Below are 27,348 nucleotides of genomic sequence, written 5' to 3'. Positions count from 1 at the left end.
AGTATCTTAATTTTGACGTTTACATTGTTGTGTTCACCTGCCTCTGTCCAGACAGGTTATCTGAACTGTAAGGATTGGCCATACATTCATAACTCTCTCTGATATTTCCAACACCAGTGGTTCAAACATTCAAAGACATCACATCATGGTTCTTTGATATGTGCTCGTTCTGGTGATAAAAACCACGATGCCTGCGAATGCGAACTGAAATCTCACTACATTAACTGTAGTGGTTCCCATCCTCTTACTTTTATTCCTACCCTACGTGGGTGGAGGAAAAAAAAGTGCAGCATTTGAAAATAATCAACAACATTTCTAACCCCGAAATTCAAAAGTATTTGTCCACAATTTATCTTGCACATATGTTGTTGGTCTAGCATAGCCAGTAATCTCAGTGCCGCAGTTTCGAATTCCCGTGGCATCAAACGTGGCACCCGTGGCCTTTCAGCTGGGGAGCGTATTATAATGTGACTGTCAATCCCATTATTCATTGATAAAAGAGTAGTCCACAAATTGGCGGTGGGTGACGATGACTAGCTGACTTCCATCTAGTCTTGCACTGCTAAATAAGGGACAGTTAGCGCACCTAGTCCTGTGTAGCTTCGCGCGAAATTAAAAACAAAAATGAAACATATGTCGTGCTGTGTTCTATTGCTATAGTGGGAGTGCAGACAGATCTTTCTGTGCCTCTATTAAAGCCATTTTCTAATCATGTGAAGAGTAGTTTGCCCTCTATGATTATTGTGCGTTGACAAGCCAACGTCTATTTGTGACTCTGTCCTCCCCATTCCTACCAGTGACTGCATGGGTGCACCTTCTTTGGCCTCGCCTTCCAGCGGGCCCATGTGAGTGTATGGTAGGCTCAACATCAAAGTCAAAAAGAATATTGGATTAAGTTCACAACTAGCATCTCTTCTACCACCAATTCCAAAATCATATGGGACAAGATTCGGAAGATCAGTGGTAAGAATACTTCCCATCCTCTTTCCATTCTTGATCTCAAATACCAGGAAGGTGCTGATGTTCAGAGAGAACTTTTCTTGTGCGTCTAACAGTTCTGACTCTTCCCCCACTTTCTTGACCACCGAGTCTTGGAGAGAGCAATCACCTCTATGACTGTAACCGCTCTTTTACACTGGTGGAACTCAAGATTGCTCTCCATTCGCCTAGTAGTACATTTGTCAAACCTGATGATGTTCACAGTGAGATGCTTCGCCATCTCTCTTCTGCCTTTCTTGCTATTCTTCTGGTTGTTTTTAACTGAATCTTGCAGGAGAATGTGTTTCCTGATACATGGCACTGAGCTATTGTCCTCCTTTATCTAACCTTAGGAAGGATCCCAAGATTCCTTCTAACTATCATCCAGTTGCTTTGAGACTAGCTGTCTCTGTTCAGTCTTTGAGGGGATGGTTAATTCTTATTTTGTTTAGTTCCTTGGATAAAACAGCCTACCCAATGTGGGTTCTGTCGAAAGTCTCTGTCATGGGCTACCAGATTTAATAAGAAACACCAATCAGGGAAACTTTTCTCAAGAGGGAACATCTTGTTTCCATGTTTTTTGACTTTGAAAAGGCTTACAACACTGTATGGAGATATGGAATTTTACCAGACCTCCACGCTTCTGGATTACGTGGTCATGTACCCATTTTTATCAGGAATATTTGCTGAACAGGTGATTCCAATTCTATGTGGGTTCACACTTTCCAGTTCTTCTGTACAGGAACTTGGAGTCCTTCAGGGCTGTGTCTTGAGTGTCACACTTTTCACTATCAAGGTTAATGCTAACACTACACAACTTTCTTCTACTACTGCAAACAGGCTCTGTGTCGATGACTTCTACATCTCTTGTCAATCATCAAACATGAAGTTTATTGAGTGTTAGCTTCAGAGTGCCCCAAATGTTTGTTGAAATGGACTGTAGCAAATAGTTTTACCAATTATTTCTCCAAAACCGTTTGCATGCACTTTTGCTATCACTGAAACAGAGCTTCATCCCAGTGATTTTGTTTTTCCTGTGGTCCTAAAGGCAAAATTCTTCGAGCTTATCATTGACAGTAAGCTTACTTTTATTTCTCACATCAAGCAATTATGTCAAGTATATAAGGGCACTGAACATCCTTTATGCCTTTTATTCTACCTATTGAGGAGTGTATCAATGTTCTGTGTTCAGGATCTATCGTGCCCTCATTCACTCCAAACTGGACTATGTGTCTCTGGCGTATGGTTCTGCCAGGACCTCAACCTTGATGATGCTGGACCCCATTTACCACCTGGGACTTTGGCTCTACACAAGGACTTTATGTACATCTCCAGTCCAGAGTTTGTACACTGAGTCCCCTGAACTCTCTCTTTCCACCTTTATTGTTTGCAACTTTCTTTGTCTCCGTCTCCTCTGGTGTCGTCACAGCGCCTGTATTGAATTGAAGGCTTGAGTTTGCTCCAGTTGACATTCGACTTGGAGTGAGCAACGTCGTAACAAGCTTTTCCAGATCAACTCTTCTGTTGTTCTTTGGTCATCTTGTTTCCGTAAGGTTCGGAAGGAGGAGATATTTCTATGCCTTGTGGTGGGTTAGCTGTAATTTATGGACTTGCAACGCTAAAATCTAGAATTCGATTTTCCGTAGTGGACAGAATGCAGGGAGGCCATTGTGTAGCTTTGCACTAAGGAAACACCACCTAAAAACTCGACCTCTCTGGTGTGTACAACAGAGATAACGCGTTGCGAAATTTTGTGTTTGACAACAAACACTTCATAATTATGTATTCTAAAGTTGGCTGGTTTGGGTATTAAACCAATATGAAGGACTATTTTTATACCTATATTAATTAATAATCTAACATCTAACTGCAATGCTCCCTACAATCTCGTAACCGTTTACACTCTCGTTCCTAAAACGTGCCTAGCAATGCTCGGTTACAAACTCTCTTTGTTAACCTGAAGATGACTTAAGAAGGTTGAAACGTTGTTCTGTACTTTATTTTAATTAAAGTTCTAATACCCATACCAGCTGTCTTTATTTTACATTTTACTTCAAGTGGATTTCTCGTTATCATGAATGGACGTAATAATTGTCTCTGAATTAATTGTTTATTACATGCACTAAATAGTGAGTTAAAGTATAAAAACGAGGTTGCATATGATGTACGAAATACTGTAGAGCTCATTTACTTAGATAATATTTCTTCTGTTGACAGGCAACTTTGAAATTAATTCTTCAATTTGAAGTTATTTATTATAATTTATCTTAGATGAGTTTCCGATTTATTCCGTTAACTACGCTACGTATTACAATTTTGAATAATCGGAAAATTTCATTTGCATTTAGAAGTTAATTGGATGTCGATGTATATCAAATTTATGATATTACCAACAACATCGATACACAGAGTTTTCTTTTTTAACACAAATATATTTTGATATACAAACAATAGCACAAGTTATAATAATGGTTATTAAAAATAGTTTCACAAATATTTACATACATACGAACATTTTATAAACTCACAAACAATACTCAGTTTTCTATCTGATCTGGGGCCTGGCAGGGCCAAGCGCGTAAGGCGTGCGACTCCTAATCCGAGGGTCGCGGGTTCGCGTCCGCGTCGCGCTAACCATACTCGCCCTCCCAGCCTTGGGGCGTATAATGTGACGGTCAATCCCACTATTCGTTGGTAAAAGAGTAGCCCAAGAGTTGGCGGTGGGTGGTGATGACTAGCTGCCTTCCCTCTAGCCTTACACTGCTAAATTGGGGACGACTAGCACAGATAGCCCTCGAGTAGCTTTGTGTGAAATTCCAAAACAAACAAACAAACTATCTGATCTGAAACTGAATAGTTTATCGACAGACCAGGTTCGCAATGAGCGAATTAATTTTGAGTTGATATTATTACACTTTGCATAAGCTAGCTAGCTGTCTATTCTTAGCTGGCCTCACGCCACTTACAATCTGACTTTTTACCGACAAAGATATTTAATGTCCTCGTAGAAATACTGACATCAGAGGGTAATTCACTGAAGTTAAACGGCTTGTGATATTCGAAATCTATAAACTTTCCTGGTTAAATATCTGTTGTTTTCAAATTAATAAGTGTTTAACACAATTATAGCTTCCAAAGTTTATAATATACTGACTGCAGTGAATTAAGAATATTAAACTGTTTCCCCATGTATTGCGATGGCTACCTATTGTTCTCATTAAGTGAGATTCTCGAAAATTCAGCTGGCAATAATATTGGCCATCACTTGAATTTTACATACACATATCGTGCATTGTTGATTCGTAAGGTTTTACTGCTTTTGCGTAACGTGATTATTAAAAAAATTATCAACACAGCAATTTACGCTTTTGGTATCTGAAATCTTTGTTTATCATAAATAATACTTATCTTATTAAATGTTATTTTTACTCTATTCAATTTCGAATTATTATGAACACTAATAAAGGTTTAAGTTTTTAGTATATTATTCTTATACTAATAAATTTAAAGGATTCTAAGTTTTCTCTTAGCGTAACCTATTGCAATAAAACTAAACTAAATTAAAATAGTCTTATTTTTTAGTAACAAGAAAGCCTCTGATAACTTAACGGTAAGCTAAAAGGATATTATACTAAAATAACAAAACTTCTTTAAAGCACTGTATGCAACCAGAATTTCGTGGATAGAATTACGTCTGGTGTATTATATTCGTAAATATAATGCATTTTGTATGATAATTATATCATTTAAAGAGCAAAACTTTAAGCAAAACTGTTATGAGGCTGGCTGATTTATGAAATTTGAAGAGGATGTTTTGTGATGAACGGTGTCACGTTTTTCACACTCATATAGTAATATTTTACATTATAAAAGATTTCAGAGTTCAAATTCAAGACGTGGCAAATCTGGTTAGAAGTCACGTGTGTGTATTATAATTAATCTCGGACGAATCTCTGATTTATTATGTTATGTACGTTATGCATTACGATCTCAAATTACACTGCACAACTTTTTGAAAAGTTTTTGTTGATTGTGACAGGTACCTGGTTGGTATGGGCAAATATAGCTTTGGTTTTGCTTCATCACATAGGTACCCTGAGAAATAGGCAGTTAACTGTTTACCGGCAATAACGTATTTAATTGCGTTTATGTTTCTAATAAGCTGTTAAGTTCAACATAAGTAAAAGTGTTTTGCTTTTGATTTTCGTTTGTATTCAATGTTCGGTGCATCACGTTGCAGTGTCCAACAGTAGTCAGCAAGCATTGACGGATCCCAGTTACCCTGATATCGTTTTTTCATTGTAGCAATGTCCTGGTGAAACTAAAGATTTCGATGAAACGGTAGGTGATGGGCAAATTTGGATGTGATTTTCGCGATCAGCAGCTAAAAACAGTGTTCAAGAAGCAAAAACTTTGTTGTGCAGTGTAAATGGAAACTGGAATTTGAATTTAGAAGTTAATTGGATATCAAGAAATTAATACAATTGATTAAGAAATTTTTTCTTAATACAAGTATATGTTAATATACAAACAACAATACAATTTATAATAACGACTATTACAAATAATAATTTATATACAGAAGTTTTGCAAATTCACAAACAATATTTGGTCTAGAACTGAATATTTTATCGATGGTTTATGGAGAGCGAATTAATTCTAATTTATATACAAATGTTTCACAAACAATATTAAGTCCTTTATCCGGTCTGGAACTGAATACCTTATAAATGGTTCACGAGGCACAAATTACCCAGATACACTTCAATTGACGGGAATGCTAGCTAGCTCTATTCTTCACACCTGAGGTTTTTTCCTAACGACAATATCTAATGTTTTATAAGAAGTACTTACGTCCGAAGTTAATTCACTGAAGTTGTTATAAACGTTCCTGGTCAAATATCTGAAGTTTTTCCGATTAATAAGCGTTTGTTACAATTATAGCGTCCGGGACTTATAGTATACGGTCTGTAGCGACCCAATAACATTATACTAGATCCTCGCCTTTTGCTATGGCTACCTTTTATACTCATTAGGCGAGAGTTTCGAAAATTCATCTAGCAGTAATGCTAGTAATCACTAGTATTATACATATACTTAGTACATTGTTGATTCTTACGCTTGAGAATCGTCCACAAATTTAGAGAACAGATGAGACTTTCGTAATACACATTTACAATATACGTTACATGCATTTCTAAATATATGCTTAACTGAAACAAACATAGATATTAAAATAAATATACATTAATAAATCTGTTACAGTTATTAATAATGTTTTACAGAACCAACCAAGTTGGTGGCACGCATCTGTTAGTGTTGAGTACAAAATCTGAAGAAGAAGTTGTTATAGTATGGAATGACGCAAGCATTTTTCTCATCAGTGGAGAGGATTATTCTACACAATGGAGCTTTTCAATCAGTATAAATTCCACAATCAGGTAATTTAGGCTTAAAAAATGCTCGTGCTCACAACTGATATCGTAATGTAGTACGTATCATAAGTTATTGTAGGTTACTTCAAATTGAATGAAGGACCCCCTTGGAGGCTTTTAAAGTTTTTAGATGGCTTGAAGGGGTAACGAAGAAAACTTTATTACAAGTTTAAGACAGTAACAAATGTACAACGTTTCAACGTGGTTTTGTGATTATGAGATACGAGAAAGAGATAGAAATATATACACAAGAGATATATCGATGACATTATAGAAATCCTCACAGGCACCTTGCTCGAGCTAGAAACTTTATTCAAAACGTAAGTACCTTCCATTCTACGTTGTTTTAGATGTATGATATTTTCGATTCACCACTACCATTCTTGGATATTCTTCTTTCTATATCTTGCAATTGAACATGATGACTTCAATGCCTGCTCAATAAAAATGGGTCCCGGCATTGCCAGGTGGTTAAGATGCTCGAATCGTAACCTGAGGGTTGCGGGTTTAAATTACATTTGCACTAAACATGGTCACCCTTTCTGCCGTGGGGGCATTATAACGTGACAGTCAATCCCACTATTCGTTGTAAAGAATCCCCCAAGAGTTGGTGGTAGGTGGTGATGTCTAGTTGCCTTCCCTCTAGTTTTACACTGCTAAATGAGAGATGGTTAATGCAGATAGCCCTCGTGTAGCTTTGCGCAAAATTCAAAACAAACAAAAATAATAATATTGAAATATTTTTAGTTGATCGTAACTACCCCAAAACCATTCTGAAAAAGAACACTCTCAACTTTGTAAATTAAGATCACAATTCCTCTTCATCTCTCATGGAAACAAACTCTAAACTCTCCTGTACCAGACCACCCCTTACCTTCACATGCTACACTTACACCAAACAAGTTAAAGGCATTATTCTAAATAATTATCACTTTTTAAAGGAATCTAACGCCATTAAACATCCTCCCCATTGGAAACTGTTGGAAACTACGGAATGCATAGTAGCCTTAAAACACCTATCTCAGCAGGCAAGTTTTATTGTAGGTGGCTGTTCTTGTAATAGCAAGAACTATAAAACCTGTGCTTACAGTACATCTGGTGCAGATAGCCTTCGTGTAGCTTTGTGCAAAATTCAAAACAAACAAAACAGCCATGGAAAGTCATAAATCGAGATTTTTTTTTATCTTTTTCAACAGCCACTGTGATACGCATGAGATACGAATAGTTTGCGTATTCACAGGAATATACCGTATCTGTTCGTAGTACAAACTAAATTAATTATGGTAAAAAGCTTCTTAACGGCCAAGTGGGGCTGTTGTGACATTTTTTGAAACATTATATAAAAGGGGTGGCTAGTCAATGGTTTGTTGATGTTTGTTACTTCAAAATTACATTATTTTTTATAGATATATTAGGATATTTTGTTTTCCTAAAGTAGTAAAAATGGGAAGGTTTTAAATTATATTCAGTGAATCCGGTATAAATATTTTCTTATTTTCTTTCAGTTTTAGTTTGAAACCTGAATTTTGAGTGAATTTGAAGCCTACATGAATTTTATATTTCATACCAAGTTTTATCCAAGACTGAATTACTTTTGAACTAATTTCTATGGTAAATTGTAACTTACAGTGTGAAACTATATTGTTGATTGGTTTATCAATCAAAAGCAATTTTATTGATGAGTTGAAGTTTTATTGTAGTAGTTGTGCAAGATTTTTTCAAGAGTAAGTGCTGGAAATTGGCTTCTGTGAACGAAGGGATGCTATAAAAATGATTTTTTTTTTTAATCAGTGTTGCCCTCTGAGTAGACTGCTGATTCTTGAAGGTGTGTTTTTGACTTTTTTTTTGTTACATAAGTGAACTTTCAGAGGTTATAGGTCAGTATGAGTGTGTTTTTAAGGCGAGTTTTGATTTTTTTTGAAATTAAGAAAGAAGGCTTGTTTGTCCTGTTCATGTTAGATAGGGAATTTAATGTTTAGGAGAATGAAGTGTTTGTATTCACAGATAGTTTGTTACTGTTTAACAGAAGTGGTCCAGCAAAAGTGTAACCAACATATCTATACCATTATAGAAGATGAAGTGTAGAATTTATGGTTTGTGCTTCAATCTATGTTGTAGACAGCACTTGATACAGGATTAATCATGCTTAAATTTGAACTAACAAATGTCCATATAATTCAGCTTGTTGTTTCTGATAGATTAAATTAAGATATTTAAAAAAATCAACTCTTTTCTTCATGACTAAGTCTACTGCTATTCTCATAGATCTGGTAACTTATTGTATTTTGTTACACACATTCTGAGAAAAAATCTAACAGTGACCGTGTTGTAAGAATGGTTGTAGAAACTAGAATTCGTGATGTGATATGACCTATGCTTATTAAAGATGAAAGCTCCATTCAAATTGCTTTAATTTATGGTAATTAATATTTTTAGGGCGATAACATCAGGAAGTTTCTTCAGTTCAAATCTCACAGACATTGCCCTTGGTATTAATGAAAATGAATACTGTTCAAAGGTAAGACATGATGTTGATATGTTGTTTACACAATATAGAGACGTGGACTAGAGGGCAGTATTAACATAATATTGTTACACCTGTTCTTGGATAAATGTGAGTGTAAACTGATGCGACTATGCTGTATCTGCATACCAAGGATTTTTTAGGCTGTAGTTAATACTTGTTTAGCTTCTAGTAGGTGTTCTAGTTTGATTATTTTCACTTAATTGCTTTATACTCTGATACCAAATAGCAAAAGTTATATAGGTGAGGTATTATATTCTAAACACATACACACAACAGTTGAGCTCACCTTGGCTTAAACCATCCTCTAAATCTAAGAACTAAGTGCATATGTATATGCACAAAAGAGTAAAAAAGATTAATCTTATTAGTTTTAGCTTAGCATGAAAAATTCCAATAATTAAAACTTCATAAATCTTGATGTGGTTGTATGCATTAAAAATTTTTATTTAGAAAATCCTTTGAGTTTGTGCAAATATGACAGAGTTATGGTCTACAAATGCCAGATTACATATTCACGTAACTAATAAGTTGAAGTAGATTTAGATTGTACGAAAGTATTGCCTTATCTACAACTAACAAATTTAAGTATTATAAGTATCCAAGTAATTTTTCTAAACATTCATCTATTGCCACATTAATATCTCCAGCTGAATATAAAGGTCGAATAAAACTGAAATAATTTTATATAAAGGGCTGAATATTTGGTCAAATGTGGGGTATTTACAGCTGTTCCATATGAATGCTCGAATGCCACAATTTTTAAGTTTCCACATATAACAATACTTTTACATCACATTAAAAGCAAGAGCTTCTAATCTGTTTTAGATTAAGAGAAATAACTAATCAAAAAGTGGTGAAATTCTTGATATTTTCTCTTCTTTGAAGTGGCAGTAATAAAATGTTACTGATATTAATCTGAACTACAGATTGTTGACAATGTTAGCACATATATTAATGTATTTTATAAATATTCTTTTCATAACTTTAATGATGAATTGCTGGTGAAAATGGCATTTGGATTGATAGCTACCCTTGAGTACTCACAACCCACTTTAGGTAAAATCTTATTTATAATTAATTTTAAAATGCATTATATCTATTATATATAAAGTGAAGTAACCATTCAAAGACTGATAACATTTTTTTTTGTCCCCTACCTCCTTTTCCAGTATCAAACCCAGAATACTTAAATGTTCAAGATTTAATCAAGATAAAAATAAAGGCTGTTTATTTTTGAAGATAGTTTAATAAATAAAACATATGTTATCAAAAAGTCTTAACATCTTGTATGAAAAAATACTTAACATTTTAAGCATAGAAAAGAAATTATTGCAGTTCATCTATTAGGACTTACTATTCAACAGATTAGATTCCATGTAGAAAATGCCTAAGCATATAGACTACTGTTTCATGATGTGCAAACTTTAAATCTTCTTAACACCTTTAAAGTAATACAGGGTGTTTGAAAAGTCACTTTGCACTTATATATTTATTAAGAGACATGTTTCAATATAGAATACAGGAGGTAAATATGAATGACAATTATAAACAATGTTGAAAGTGAAGCCCGTTGTCATCAATACAGGCTTGCATCCTTCTTATTTTGTTTATAAACACCGCTCTCATTTGCTGGCTTGAAATAAAATGAATGAATGTTGTTATCACTGCTTTCAAAGCTGCACACTGACTTTCCGAAGACCCTGTAGAAGTCAGTGATGTCGGTTGTTGAAACAAAAGGTAGTGATATCTGACCTATATTTTATATGCTCAAAAACAGGTAAGTTAGAATTAAGTTGTCAACCACACAAAATGTGATATAACTTGTAAAAACCCTGTAAAGACATAAAAGTGGGTAAGTTAAACAAGAGAAAACTCAATCCATTTCTTATTCCAATTATAACAAACAACAACACAATTGAAAAAAAGGGGACCAAGATTTTTCAAATTTTTTATATTTAACTTACCCACACTTGCACCTTTACATGGTTTGTCTTGTTATATAAGTTTAGTATTATCTTTTGATATCACATCTTTATATGGCAGCTGAACTCTTTATTTTAACTAGGCTGATTTTGCATGTGCAGTATGTTTCATCAAATATTAAATATAGAATAAACACATGGTATAGGTGACATGTTTATATGTTACATTTCAAGTTATTGCCAAATGAAGTGAAAATGATACATTCTAAAAATTTCACTTGACCAGAGACAGATTATTTATATTTTTACAGAGGAAGAAAGTGTTTAGTTTTTTTCAATATGAAAAATTTAAGTTTTGGGGCTGTGTTAACTCTGTATGCCTCTAACGTTTTGGATAATATATTTTTTCAGCTAGTATTTTAAAATTAGTCAAAATAAAATTATTATTTAATGCTAATTTACTATGTAATATTGTCCACTGTTTCTGTTACTAGTATTTTGATATTTGTATGTTATCATTACAAAAATGTTAGTTGTCTATTTATTTTTCTATGGATTAACCCTAGTACACACACTCAAAAAAATTATGTTGCCCACACTGGGGGTCATTTTTGACCCCCACCAAAAATATTAAAAAAAAAAATTTATTTTCATATAAGCAAAGTATAAATTTGGACACAATATTTATTCTATACAATTTATACATACACTCTGGGTAACTTTATGGTCATTGCAAGCCATTTTACTACATTTGATACACTTTGAAGAAGTTTTTTTCCTTGAATCACATGTGCATATTTTACACCATTTCCTAACATTCTCTTCAGCAACTTTTTGTCTTTTTGGAGGGATCACTTCATTTCTATCTTCTTCAGGCAATAATTCATCAGTAAGCAACTTCAGAAATTCACGTCTTGCTCTTTTTTGGTACTTTGATGCGAATTCTGGATGGCGCTGGCGATAGAGAAGGTAAGCACTGTATGCGGCAGCATCAAGAATTTTATATAATAGTGCCATTGGCCACCTTCTGGTCTTTTTGTGGAAAAGAATCTAACTATTTGGTCTAGTGTATCGACTCCTCCTTTGGTGGAGTTATAGTATGATATTATTTCAGGTTTTCCTGATTCATCATCATTGAGGGCTCTCTATTGCAACGTAGATAAGAATATTCTAGAATGCTCGAGAACATTTATAGAGTGTTCTAGAATGTTCTAGAACACAAAATTTCATATCAATATATTATTTGATTGTTTACCAGAAATGTAATTGAGTTTTTTAAACGGGGGTCAAAAATGACCCCCAATGTGGAAAACGTGAATTTCGACATTAGACAAGGGGTGTAATACCCCATTTGCATAAAATACATGTTAAACGTATTAGTATAATATGTTATTAGTAAAGATTAAATTAGGTACATTTTTAGGCCCGAAAGTCACACCTTTGATATTTCTATAACAACTTAAACACAAGTGGGCCCATTTTTGACCCCCACCATGTGTATGAGGGTTAAACTAACATTGTGAAAGTATATAGATTATTTAAAGTTGCATTGTTGAAAAACAACTGTAATTTAAGCATAATTCATGTAGTTGACAGCATTTTCAGGCATTGATTTTTAACAGTCGCTTGAAGTTCTTTTTGTCTTGTAATATTTTTTCTATTTAGCTTTTAGTTCTTGATGCTTCCACTGGTAGCATCAAATGGAACCAGACATTTGAAAATGGAACAATTACAGGACTTATGACAGCTCCCAAGTTATTCTATTCTCGAGATGGATTACTTGTGAAGTTTATTAAGCCACTGAGTCTTTCTCAGGTATGACATAATGAATATCAGCACTGATAAAATTACTAAACACACCTTTTTTTTTTTCTTTTATTCCTTGCCAAAATGTATTTCATAAACTATGCAACAAACTATGTAAATTATGTAGAACACACTTGGATATGCAGTAAATTGTACAGTTTTCCTCATAGTTCATTTTAGAAGTTACAAAACTGTATTTACCAGCCATTACTTAATACTGATCACTGGGTGTAAGATCTACTAATTACTGAAGATGTTCAATAAAACGTGTGTCAGATAACAAGTAAAACATAAAAGTGACAAGTTAAACAACACTTACAGAATTATAAAACCCAGAAGTTTGTTAAAAACATAAACTTTTAAATTCACATGAGATGGGATACAGCAGACTTTCTCAAAAACTTAGAAACTATTGTTTCTCAGATATTGTATATAATAGATTAATGTATAGTGCTAAATTTAAGTTATTTTAATGATAATTTTGACATTTAAATAATTTCTCTGACAAACATCTATCAATTTGTATGTAATTTAACATCTGACTTCTTAGATGTGAGAGTGGATTGGATATACTTTATAATCTGTGAGTGTTCCTTGTACTGTATTGTAGGTTTTAACAGTGCCTCTACAGGCCAGACACCCAGGATTTGAGCTGTATGGCAGACCTTAATATATAACATCATTCCAGTATGAGCTAAAACTTTTTTTGTGTGTATATTTTAAGGTTGAACTAAAATTTTCATACAAGTATTGCTAGGAATCTAATTTTTATCACTCTCCAATACAATGGCATAATCAATCCTTCCAATTTTCCTTTCTTTATGCCTTTAATTTACTCTGCAGCTGTTTCTCATCTGCTTTTCTAGATGTTTCGACCTCCGAGTCTAAACTGTTGCATCCACACTGACATTGAGGCATTTCTCACAACTACCACACATATTCATTTTGTATGTGCTAGCCATTTTCGTTTTTTCCTTTATTAACATCAGTTTATCAATACAAAATCAGTACACTTACTTACTGATTATCAATAGTATATCAATATCTGTTTTGTTGCCAGCTATGGATCCAGTTTTCACAAATAGTGCAGCAGTTAATGGTGTTAACAACAGGCTACTGGTATTAAGTCATCATATTGAGTGTTTATTTTAATTCTGCAACTCGTACAATTGTTAAAACTAATTTTGGGGGTAAGCATTCCAAATTTTTTAGGTGTGATGAGTTTTATTTGAGAACTCTGGACTGCTATGCATCTATAAAGAAAGCTAGTAGAGAGGATGTTAAATTTACATGTAGAGTTTGCAGGTTGGAGGCTATCATAATTAAAGTTGAAATAGGTAAAGAGAAATATAAACTGTGAGAAATGACAGCAAGATTTCAGTAGGAGCTTAAGTGTTTAGATACAAGGTAAACATCAATTAAGATTAACAATGACATTCAGGAAGTTAGAAAGGGGTAGTAATAGGGTTATGAGTAGTGAACTTGTTTGTAAAGACCTTAATCTATTGAGCAACAGGTTTAATCCCATGGCTTACATAAATATGGAACTGTTGAAGGGAGGGAAAGGAGGAGGATTTAAAGAGGTTATGATTATAAGTGATTCCTTGACATAGCATGTGAATAGAATATTTTGTGAGGGTAAATAGGGAGAAAATAGTTTGATTGTGCTACCCTGGGCCACAGGTGGAAGACATAACTGACAGAGCAAGTGATGCAATGAAGGGGACAGGCAATGAATCAGTTTTTGTTGTACACACAGAGGTTAACAGTATAGGATAAGTAAGTCAGAGGAGTTAATTGATAAGTACAAAGGGGTTGATAAAAGCATTTAAAGATAAAGTAAAAAAAAAACGACCATGTCAGGAATATTAAGGTTAAATGCTAGGCTGAAATTAATATGTAAGGATAAATAGGCTAGCTGGTTGAACTTGTGGGAGGAGGGAACTTTTTTGGAATGAATGATTCCCATTTAAGTAGGAAAAGGTCTGACATATTAGCAAGGGCTATTAACCCTGCTGTAAGGGAAGTTTTAAACTAGGACTAGATAATGGTGAGTTCAAAGATAAACTAATTAAAATAGAGATAGAGGAAAGTTTACCATAGGAAAATAATATAAAAGTAGTAATTATAAGAATAGGCTTAATTGTTACTATTGTAAAGGTAGGAGTATAAAAAATAAAAAAATGACTTTTGGGCACTGGTAGAAATAAAACTGATATAATGGGAATAATTAGAACAGGATTAAATGTAGATGATTTTGACAACTGAAGTTTTTTTTTTTTTTTGAAATACATTGTTTAGGTCATTTAATAGGGACAGACTAGTAAAGAAAGGGGAAGAATGGCTCTATATGTAAAGTTTGAGTTACATCCTATTGAAGTTGAAAATATTAAGGATAACAGCAAGGAGATTGAATCAATTTGGGTCTATATTGGTAGATATCATCAAAATAAGCTCTTAGTAGGAATCTGTTACAGACCACCATATGAAACTGATGAAATTAGTGAAAAATTTTGTAGTGAGATTAAGATTTCAGCAGTTAATGAAGTTATAATTATGAGTGATTTTATTTCAAACATATTGGAGAAAGTTTTTGGAAACTGTTCAAGATGGATTTCTTCACCAATTGGTCAAGGAACCTACTAGAAATAATGATGTTGTAGATTTATTGTTAACTTCTAATATATAGAAATGGTTGAGAGGGTGGGAATTGGGGAACATCTTAGTACATGTGATCATTGCTGTATTAGCATTTGCAGACTTTCTTTGTTAACCTAAAGATGCCCTGAGAAGGTCAAAATGTTGTTCTCTACTTTGTTTTAATAAAAGTTTTTAATACCTATACCAGCTGTCTTGAGATATATTTTTATTTCAAGTGGATTTCTCATCATCACAAATTGCTGTATTAGGCTTAATGTTTTGCTTTGCATGAAAATTAAGAATAATCATATTTTGATTTCAAACTTTAAAAAAGCAGATTTTGAAGGGATGTTACAATCATTATCTGTTGTGAATTGGGCAAGTGAAGAAATGTGAAAAATTCTTAAAGAAACAATTTTCAATATTCAAATTAAATATATTCTCTACAGAAAGGAAAGGTTAGCTGTAAGTAAAAATAAGATTGCCTCACAAAGGATATCCCCACCCCAGTACAGTGGTAAGTCTACGGATTTACAACACTAAAATTACTGGTTCGACTCCACTCGGTGGTATAAGAGATGCAATTAAAGAAAAGCATTACAAATTTAAGAAATTTAAATTGCCTGGGATTATAGAAGATAAAGAAAGTTGGTTAAACAGGAAATTGGGACATCCAAAAGGATGTATGAAAAAATTTGGATTAAACATAAAAATAAAGAGAAAGGATTTTTCTTTAAGTACAGAGGGGTAAACAACATGTTAGTATGGGGATAGGACTTTTGAGGAATGATAAAGAAAGGCTTGTATCTGATGATTATAAAATGGCTAGATTATTAAATTCTGCTTCTTTTCAGTTTTTACTAATAAAGACTTAAGCAGTGTTCTTCATCTTGAGCCATTGATAGATGTAAACAAAGTTAAATAAGACTGCTGCATAAATTCTTAGCTTGTTAAACCAAAATTGGGGAACTTAAAGAATGATAAGGCTCCTGGGCCAGATAAAATTTTCCTGAGAGTTTTAAAGGAGTTCAAGAATTGAATATATTAACCTCTTTCCACAATGCTCTGTAAGTCCTTAAATAGTAGACAAGTACCAACAGATTGAAAATTAGCTAATGTCATTCCTATCTTTGAGGGAGGTAATAGAAATATATCTCATAGATGTGGGAGGTAAGTTAAATAATTGGATAGAAAAGTACTTGATGGAAGAAAACAGAAGGTTGTTAAAAATGAAGTTCAGTCAAACTGGATTAATGTAACAAGTGGGGTACCTCAGGTCTTAGCCTTAGGACCTTTGTTCGTTTTGGTTTACCAAAATGACGTAGATGAAGGAATGGTCTATATATTACTTAAATTTTCTGATGATATTAAGGTCTTGAGTGTTGCTGTTTGTGAAGAGGATAATGCTGCTTTACAAAAGGATTTAGATCATTTAGTGAGTTGGGAAAATAAATGGCAAGTGGGTTTTAATTATGATAAGTGCAAGATATTGCATGTTGGTTATTGTAAATTGAATTATAAGTATAATTTGGATGGAAATAACCTAAAGAATATCATGAAAGAAAAGGATCTTGGTGTACTGGTTGTTCAGCCTCTGAAGCCATTCAAACAGTGTGCTGTTGCTAGTGGTAGGACAAATAGGATTTGAAGTTATATCTACATAAATACTGAATACAAGTCTAAAAAACATTAGATTTTAATCATATAGGTGGCCAGTTAAGCCACATTTGGAATACTGTGTTCAATCTTAGCCTCTTTACTTTAAGAAAGGCATTGAATCATTGCAAAGAGTTCTGAGGAGGGTTACTAAAATAGTGCATAGGATGGAGGAATTATCATGTGAGGGGAGATTAAGATCCTTAAACTTGTTTTCTCTTGAAAAACAAAGAGTTAGAGGAGTTAGTTGAAGTGTTTAGGATTGTAAAAGGAATTGATAACGTTGATGCATCAACATTTTTCACACTTAACAGTGAGAATTACAGAACTAGGGATCACAAATATAGATTTAGGCAAGGTAGAAGCTGCCTTCTAGACAATTTTATTTTTCAAATATGATGGTTGACCTATGGAATGGATTGCTTCCAGATTTTGTGGAGGCAATAAATTTTGAATGAGTTTAAAAGAAAGCATGATAGGTATATGAATAGTAACAGCTGGCTTTTTTTTAAATTAATTTATTTAATAGTTTTACTTTGGCTTATAGGATGGGACAGCTAAGATGAACCAGCAGGTCCCTTGTTGTCCCTAAACATTGTTATGCTTTTGCGCAATTAGATTTTGGTAAAAATGTTAGCTACAAAAATGATCCAGAATGACTTGAAAAATTAGGTTCTGCAAAATCATGGGTGTCTGGCCTGTGAAAATACTGTTATAAAAAAGCTTTGCAAATCAACATTGGTAATGTGAAGACTTTTTCTAAGGTTAGCTATCCAAATGATCAAATGTTTCTTAGTCAAGGACTGCATCCAAAAGTCTAATTGATATCATGAACACAGGAACAAGTGTTTGAAAACTGTTTTTGTCATATACTATAATGCTTTGCTTGGACATGTTTTGTATCTTGCATATCATACCCAAGAATTATATAAAAGTTAAGTATGAGTAGCAAGCTAGTCCTAATAATAGAAAGCATCTATTTTTTACCTCTCTAGATGAAATCACAGGACAGGCAGCAGTTTGAGAACTACATAGAGCAGTATTTTGTATTTGACTGTACAATTTCTGATAAAGTTACTTCTGTGTTCAGTGAAATTGTTTCTCAGGACTGTTCAGGTATGTATACTATAATTTGCAACAATGCTGGATGTTATTCTGTAAAGTTTTTTTCGGTTATACTGTAGGAATCTAGAATTCATATTGGCATGGAAAGATGGCTAATAAATCAGAATGGTACATACAGCTAAGATTTAAAATACCAGTAAATCATGAATGAAGTATGAAATTAAGTAGACATAAAACTAATCTGAGATAAATGTTATGAATAAAGTTTTAATACACACAAAAAAGAAGGACAACAAAGATAACAGTTTTGTATTTCTGCTTTACTTTACTTTTCTTTTCTTTTTGTTTGTTTGCAGGTCAGGATTGCAGTCCAGATGTGTATAGTCCCATTAAGAGAGGTATATTTATCCCACTAAACATTATGACTAAATAGTTTTTTATAGACATCTTACAATCAAATGTTAATTTAATGTAATTCAGAAACTTCATTTATCTAGACTAATGCAACTTATTTTAGGTATGGAATATTTCATTAGCTTAGAAAGAACAGATATTTTATAATGCAAAATATTTGTACCCCAGCATTGTTTTAATTGTGCAAATACATAAAATATAGAAACTTAAAAACTGCCACAACAAATTAAAAATTCAAGTTATATATTTAACAGATAATATGTAGGGTTTTTAGAAACATGTATTTTGTCTCATATCAAACCATTTTTAATTTTATTATTTTTACCTATTTCTCTTTTTTCAATTTTGTTTTATTTACTGAGTTACAATTATTCAGTTGTTTATGTTTCTATGAAAGCTTCTTTTACAGTAGTTAAATTTGCACATGATTATACTAGAAAGTAACCTCGTATTGCAAAGTATTCAAGATGTGTTCACATTTATGTATTCCATGTTTATATCAAACTGTTCTTAACATAGGTATCCATGTTATTGAAAGTATTTTTACACATGTTTTTAAATTATAGATTTCATAATTATATCTTATTTATATTATATCTTGCAGCCACAGTGATTAATCTCAATCGTGATGGAACCCCAGATATTGTAGTGGCTAGTACCTCTGCCATTGAAAAAAGTAATTCTTTGGATAAACCTTTCCATCAAAAAACTGTGCTACATTTAGTAGATTTTTCAGCTCATATCCAATTACTTCAATGTAAGACTCCTTGTGATTGCTAATCTATTTTAAGAGTACTACATTGTGAATTTACTGTTTTTTGATATATTTTTTTTTTAAATTTGAAATTAATTACATGATATTGGTGTTGGAATGCCCTTTAGATTTTTTTCTGTTTTCATGAAATACTGTTATTTCTATTACCATTTACATCTAATTTGTAATTATATTTCTGTGATATTGTAACTAGATATGTATTTGATTAAAATAACAAAAAAACTGTTCCCAGAATATATGAAATTATATTTTAGCCTTCTTGGTTATAACATTCAACAGTTTCTTTTTTTTTTTTTCTTGTATTGTAAATGTAGTTGTTAGTTGTATAGGAAGTTTAGAAAAGGCATTGAACTACTTTTAATTGTGTTATTTCTTTGATTTAAAAAGAAGACTGTGTGTGTGTGTATAATTTATTTTTAACAAACGTGTTTCATTTACTTATACAAACAAAAGATACTTTATGGTTAGGAAATGTATATCAGTCAGTCTAAATGCTTAGTCTGGGATTTTCTTGTATTCCTGAATATTTGTTTCTGTTTTTTTTTTATCTTTTGGTCTAATATCTTTTTTATCATTAATAAAACTTTTATGTTTAAACTAAATCTAAAATATACATAAAGTATGAGTTTATTCTACTTACAATTATTTGCTTTTGTGTTTCTTTCATCCAGTTTTTATTTATGACTCGGAGAGTATTGATATGTCAGCCTAGGATACAGCATGAATTAAGAGTACATTTTTATTTTAGTACATAACAACTTGTTGGTTTATTTTTGCTCAAATTTTGTGCAAAATTTAAGTAAGCTGTTATAAAATAATATATTTTATTATAATAATAAAATTATATGTAACTCAAGTAAGTTAATGTAATCAATGGTTACTTCAATAATACATTATTATTTGTTATAAATTTAGCTGATGCTAGAATGAAAAAGATATTTCCATATTTATAGATTTCAGTAAGTGAAAAATGTGTGTGTGTAAATTATTTTTATTGATAATTCTTACAGTAACTGAGAGGAGAGTGGCTGTATTACCATTTATAGTAAAACTTAGTACTCTAACTAACTGGAAAGTGAACAGTTGTATAAGTTTTATACTAATATTCTGTGCTGCAGTTAAGATGATAGTGAAAATCTTTATTTGTTGGTATTTGAGTCAATAAATGAGAATATCTGTTTCAGTTAATGTTGAAATTAATGCAGTAACGAAGATATTTGTTTTATGTTGAAATTTATTACAGTAAGAGAGGTGATGATATCTGTTTTAGGTTTGTGTTAAAGAATGTAGTACAGCAAGAGATGGTATTTATTTTAATTCTAAAGAAAATTAGAATATATCTATTGTTCTTGTCTTAGTAATTGTTTTAATGAGCAAAGTGAGAGTGATAACATTGTTTTTGTTTTGAAGCTGATAACATTAAGAGAAAATTAAGCAATTGGATTTTTCTTTTCCTGATAAATATTTGTATATTGACCCTTTAAATATGAGTAACCTTTTATAAAAAAGTACACCTTCTGGTGTCAAACTTCTGCTATTTCTTTATTTTTACCAAAATGTGGAGTACATCTTTTTATTCAACTTGAAAAAGGATTATACCCGAACTGAGACTTTTGTAGCAAGAATTATACTTCCAAATGATACTGGAAGATCTAACGTTTCATCTCTTTTGTTAAATAATGTTTTCTTTTATTTTGATTGTATCTTAATGTCATATGAAGCTCTGTTTTAGTGCAGAATCATCAATTAATAAACTACTAATAAATGTTGGAAATAAAAACTCGATACCTTTTCACCAATGGCTAAACTGCAAGTCTCTAAGTTTCATGCTAATAAATTGGCTCTTATGGTAGGCACAGCATAGGTAATCCATTGGGTAGCTTTCTGGTTATCTACAAACAAACAAAATAGAAATCGTGTATTATGTCCAACCTTGAAACTTTACTTATAAAGCTCAGTTTTGGGGGATTATGGCAGGGGTAGAATGGATTCTTAAATTCTTCCAGGAAAAAGAGCTAGAAGGGATCCACAAATTTGTTATAAAAGTAAAAGAATGAAATACTTACTGAAAAATATAATTTAATGTTAAAACCCTAGTCATACCAGTTAACACGATAGTGTTGAAAACCCAGAGGATTCCTTCAAAAGATGTTGGATACATGTTTCAATAGAAACATTGTCATATGAATCCTTTTTTATCCACATCATTATTGGTAGAACTAATACGTTAATTTAAATGTTAATGTGATAGTAATATTCAAATAATTATTTCCCTGTTTTTTATGTATCTTTCCAAGGAAGCCAACCGGGATTTTTCTTGGTATCCCGGTCAGCCAGTCTACATCTGTATTATGGTATTATTTTCTTTTGGTTCTGGAATGTCTTCATGTAAATAAATTTGTATTGCTTTATCATTCCATGACATGTTTTGAAATAACTGAAGGCTTTTTATTTTTGTCGTTTTATATAAGGTCCAACTCCTAGCTTATATTATCATAGCAATTTTTTAGTGTATAGAAAAGTGATTGATATTATTATTCCTTGTTTTTTAGTTCCTTCATATATCACTGTATTTATGAAATTAAACTATCATTAACTTTATGAAACTAAATTCCTTTATTATTCCAGATTTTGACTTTGAATTTACATTTATAATTTATTGTATTAGTCTCAGATTTATTATGTTATGTGTTATACTTTATCCTGGACAAGTCTGATTAATTATGTTGCATATTAAGTTATCAAATAGCTGAAATTTTTAATTTGAGTTTAGAAGTTAATTGAATGTCAATTTGTATCACATTTATGATATTTGCCAACAAGATTGATACATACAATTAACTTTCTTAACACAAATATATCTTAATATACAAACAACAATACCATTTATAATAATGGTTATTACAAACAGTGATTCATATACAGAAGTTTTACAAACTTATAAACAATAATGAGTCTTCTATCTGGTCTGGAACTGAATATTTTATTGACAGTTCTCACATGTGAGCTTTCAAAGATGAAGGTATGCAATGTTCTTGCAAAAATATTAAGATCCAGAGTTAAGTCATTGCATTTACATCTTTTGTTAATGTTCGAAATCTTTAAACGTTCTTGGTCAAGTATTTGCACTTTCCTGATTAATAAACGGTAATCACAAATATAACTTCAGAGGTTTATATTATACCAACTGTAGGAACCCAACAATATTAAACTATCTCTTTGTGCGTGAATTTATAAACTTTAAGGCGAGGTTTTGAGGTTCTCGAAAGTTCAGTTTGCAACAATACGTGTATTTACATATACACATCATACATTGATTCTTACCCTGGAGAATCTTTTACAGATTTAACAAATAAGCGATAATTTTACAGTACATGTTTAACAGTATAAGTTATATGCATTGTATATATAAATTTAACTTACACAAATGTTTATTAGAATAAATATATGTTAGTAAATTTGTTACAGTATAAATTCAGTTAATTACTTGGTTTAGCCTAAGAGTTTCATCTACTATATTGACAGCATGTTAATTTTTGTTTACCATATTTTTAATTTAGTAGTTCTGATAAAAGAGTTAACACATAGGATCCCACACAAAAAGTGTTACAAATTTCAAAAAAATGACCCAAAACTTTAGCACATTTGAATAGTTGGCTATTTTTCTTTAGGTGAATAGTAGACTAGGCTTTAGATCTAAACCATTCTTGACTACATATTGATAAAGGCATAAGCTGAAAATATAAATAATGAATAAAATTGACCAAGTTTCTAGGTGTTAGATATTTTTATTTTATTCTGCTAAGAATTATTTTAACTCTCTAATCATGTGCTGACAATTTTAATTTCAACCATTTAGCTATTCTTACATGAGAGATGGAAAGTTTGAATAATTCAAAATATTAATAAACAAATTTTCATTAGTTTACTTTTCCTGGCAATAATTGATTTGATTTGTAATTTTGACAAATCAATTATTTTACAGGACATTTATCAACGCAATTTATATTCATATTTTTTTTGTCACATTGAAATTTGTTTCTTTTAAATTTCAATTTTTAAAGATCGTTTTACATTAGGATTTTCAAACCTCCCAAGTACAAATTTTATAATATTTTTATCTTATTGAGAGATGACTAAGAAAAACCAATGAAAAGAAATAAGATATTTGTCATATTTTGAAGTCATGAGCTACTCGCTTGTTTCCCTTTCATGGGCTCAGTAGATAGCCTCATGTGGCTTTGCTATGAGAGAACATCTACACCACTCTCTTGTGAAACAGAATTAAAATAAAAATCACTCACTTTATGAAAATGTAACCCTATATTTATATCAACTTTTAAATACTCATTTTTCTAATAACTTTATCACTCTTTCTCCAAGTGTTAATACATACTCTCTCATATATATATATATATATATATATATATGAGATTTCAAGTATATCATCTATTTAAAATTTATTATGTATAGAGTATTAGGTAGTTATTAGCTTTACACTGTGACTTGGTTTATGAGGGTGTTTCAGAAATAAATTTTCTCTAGTCAGCTTGGACGAAAAATTAATCGTATGTTATTTTCCACATCAAAACGCACCCTACTGCTACAAACTTGCAACAGGCAGTAAGAGATGCATTGTTAATGTCATTAATGTAATTTTCTTTTAATTAATTTCAAAACGTATATGGCCACATTGTAATATTGGTTTCAAACTTTGCTTCTCCGCCCTCGAATGAATAGTTACTTTAAACGTTAAATAAAATAGATATGTTAATTTTTGAACCATCAAGTGCTATTTTATTATATTATTAAATGGATAAATGGTTACCTTTTTAAGCAAAAACACTTTAGATTATATCTCGTGAACCGAAGGTTTGACAAGACGAAAATAAAATGCGAGATATAGTCCTAGAAAAGTTTTTACATTTAATTGTAACCATTTCACTTTCTCTCTCTTTTACTCTGGTCATGGAGTGGTCCTGTGCTGAGAGCCCTGAATTTAGGAGTTAACTAACTTTGCTCTAAGCTGTGCAATACCACAAATTATTCTCCACACTTTAAGCTGTGAGTGCTTTAAAATAGCAACGGTTAATCCCTTAGCTTGGATGGCGAGTAGTGTCGTGCTAGTGACTTGGAAACCTACTCCCTGGTCAGATAACCTTGGTATTTGTGTCATAAATACAAGTATTTTCTTACTCTGCACATACATAAGCATATGTTAACGATGAAAAAGTAGCCGAAACCACATAAGTACAAAGATATGCGTACAAGCTATAAAAACGTTGGTTAGCATATTTATACTACACTCTCCATTAACATTAGTTTTTACGAAAATGTATTAGGTACTATTTGCTTAATAGAAATAAAATATATAAGTAGTGAAGAAAATAGGTGAAATAATGTATATATATATATATATATATATTACTTTTTATCTGTCGTGATGATTTCATTTACTTGCTAAAAACCAATGCCAGCTTTCAGCATGATGCTGAAATTTCTCTTACTAATATACGTGTTATATTTGTAACATAAATAAATAAATACGTATCGAAATGTAATAATTACCCGTTATTTGTATTTTAAGTTTTGATTATATTGTAAATTTCTTATTGAAAATTACTTGTTTAAAATTTCGTTTTTAATTGTATGACATCTTAAGCTAAGTAAGGGTTTGAATAAAATTATATTTTTAAACTAAGTTTTTAAAATGCACGAATACATTATGATATTAAACTGTATATTGTGGTCAGTAATTGAGAAATAAAGAAGTTTTCTAAAGATAAATCTCTCTCGGTGGGTCAATAGTAAACATATAGACTTGTAATACAAGAATCTAGGGTTCGACTCTTCAAACTTGACATATCGCGGATAATCAGTTGTGTAGTTTTCGGCTAAGAAATTACGAGAGCTGAGGATAAGATTTTATGACTTGAAGGATTTTGGTTAAGATAGAATTATTTTTTCTAAGTTTATAATATCCGATGCGGTATTTACAGGAAATATCTTTCAAGAGCTTTTGTTAAAGGAATATATATATATATATATGTATAACCAGTCTTTGCAAGCGACATTTATTACGAATGGTATGATGAAAAAAATATTGCATCAGTGGACGACGAATCATTTCCAGTTTTAAACGTGCGTATGTGCTTTATTATAATTATCCTTTAGAGATAAGTTCATGGTATCTAAATATATGTTACAGAAATCACATCTGTTATGTACTTGTCTAATATTTGGGATGAACTTTCTTTTTCCTTCACCCCACGGGCTCAGCAGTAAATCTGAAGGCTTCTAACACTAAAAACTGGGTTTTGATACTAGAGGAGGGCAAAACACAAATAGCCTATTGTTTAACTTCGTGCTTATCTATAAACAAACAAAAATTCTTAGGTGTAGTAAAACTGAAACGTCACTTGTTTGTTTATTTGTTTTTTGAATTTCCCGCAAAGTTACACGAGGGTTATCTGCGCTAGCCGTCCGTAATTTAGCAGTGTATGACTAGAGGGAAGACGGCTACTCATCACCATTCACCGCTAACTCTTGGGCTACTCTTTTTACCAACGAATAGTGGGATTGACCCCACGGCTGAAAGGCGAACATGCTTGGTGTGACGAGGATTCGAACCCGCGACCCTCAGATAACGACTCGAGGGCCTTACCTACCTGACCATGCCGGGGCACATCACTTTTATTGTACTTTTAAAAAAAATGACAATTTGTAAATATTTTTACATTTTTTGGAATTGACCACGTCACTTGCTTCCCATATGTTTATTGACCTGTTTAACATAATCATATTGAAAAATGTTTTATAATCTAATTGTAAGATATGTACATGTGAGATTTAAAAAAATGTTAAGCGTTGTTTGAAAGGGGTTTGGTTTTGGGCTTTAGGTATCTGAGGCCTTTTTCTCCAGCGCATATGTATGTTTTCCGTATAGCAAAGCCACATCGGACTATCGGCTGTGTCCACCGAAAGGAATTGATCCCCTCATGTAAATCCGAGGACTTACCGCTATCCCAGTGGGAAACTTCTTTCTCTCGACAGTATATTAAAATTAAAAGGTTGTTTATGAACAAATACTATAATGTTCCGGTTAGAGAATTGAGCTTCATCAGGTACAATATTTTAGTAAGAATTCTTCATCGAGAGAAGGCTCGGCATGGCCAGGTGGTTAAGACACTCGACTCGTAATCTAAGGGTCGCGAGTTCGAATCACCGTCGCATCAAGTATACTTGTCTTTTAAGCCGTGGGGGGCGTTATAATATGTGACCTATCAATCTCACTCTTCGCTGGAAAGAAAATAGCTCAAAAGTTAGCAGTGGGTGGTGATGACTAGAAGCCTTTTCTTTAGCCTTACTCTACTAAATTAGGGACGGCTAGCGCAGATAGTCCTCGTGTAGCTTTGCGCGAAATTTAAAACAAACCAAACCAATCATCGAGAGAAGCTAAGAGTTGTTCGATGGACGAGCGGTAAGTGTACGATAAAATTCGCGGCTCGATAACTCGTCGTCAACAGAATGCAAGTAAAACAATATGTAGCTTTGTACTAAGCAGGTAGACAAAACTTAAAGAGTTTGTATAATTCATAACTTAAGATCTCTATTGTTATAAACTGATGAATATCAAATCTAAACAAGCAAGAATAAATTGTAGTAAAAGTATTATATAACTCAATCATATATAAAAAGGTTAAAACACATGGTTACTTTGAAAAAAATAACTATTCTGAATGACACTATTCAACATGCAAAATGCAAATATTGAAAGAAACATAATTAAAACGCTGCCACTGCCGAATATGAAATTTATTACAAGAGAGTATAAGATAGGTAACAGTCAGAAAAGAGTCCCATGGCTCACAGATTGGATAATAATTGCCGAATAAAAGAGACGTGAGTTAAACAATGGATGACCTACAAAGAGCCTTATTAAAATGAATTTTCCACCAGGAGGCATAAAAATTCCCTCCCAGATAGAATGTTTAAGATCCATGTGTATGGAATACGTAAGGTTTGACAGCAGCAGATGAAGTTGATTTAGCTGCTTTATCAACTAAATCATCTCTTAGTAATATGACCAGGGGCCCACGAAACCGAATAATCAAAGACTGAAGATAAATA

At 32.2% G+C, this 27,348-nt stretch overlaps 1 protein-coding gene across 6 annotated transcripts in view; it reads left to right on the top strand.

Annotated features, from left to right (window-relative positions):
• The window catches only part of LOC143237682 (protein FAM234B-like), a 59,454-nt gene extending 37,625 nt beyond the window's left edge, over positions 1-21,829 (top strand). For 5 of the 6 annotated variants that reach the window (XM_076477198.1, XM_076477199.1, XM_076477196.1 and 2 more), the window contains 6 exons: positions 6,264-6,419; positions 8,850-8,931; positions 12,528-12,677; positions 17,960-18,080; positions 18,386-18,427; positions 19,048-21,829. In XM_076477198.1, coding sequence (XP_076333313.1) covers positions 6,264-6,419; positions 8,850-8,931; positions 12,528-12,677; positions 17,960-18,080; positions 18,386-18,427; positions 19,048-19,223 — 727 coding nt within the window. In that variant the 3' untranslated portion in view covers positions 19,224-21,829. The remainder of the gene's footprint in view (positions 1-6,263; positions 6,420-8,849; positions 8,932-12,527; positions 12,678-17,959; positions 18,081-18,385; positions 18,428-19,047) is intronic. The other variant, XM_076477195.1, reaches the window with a different exon arrangement.
• Positions 21,830-27,348: the final 5,519 nt, after the last annotated feature.

The sequence above is a fragment of the Tachypleus tridentatus genome, chromosome 13, assembly GCF_004210375.1.
Source record: "Tachypleus tridentatus isolate NWPU-2018 chromosome 13, ASM421037v1, whole genome shotgun sequence".
Classification (NCBI taxonomy): Eukaryota; Metazoa; Arthropoda; class Merostomata; order Xiphosura; family Limulidae; genus Tachypleus; species Tachypleus tridentatus.
Note: the sequence above shows the minus strand (reverse complement) of the source record. Positions and strands in the feature narration are given on the sequence as shown.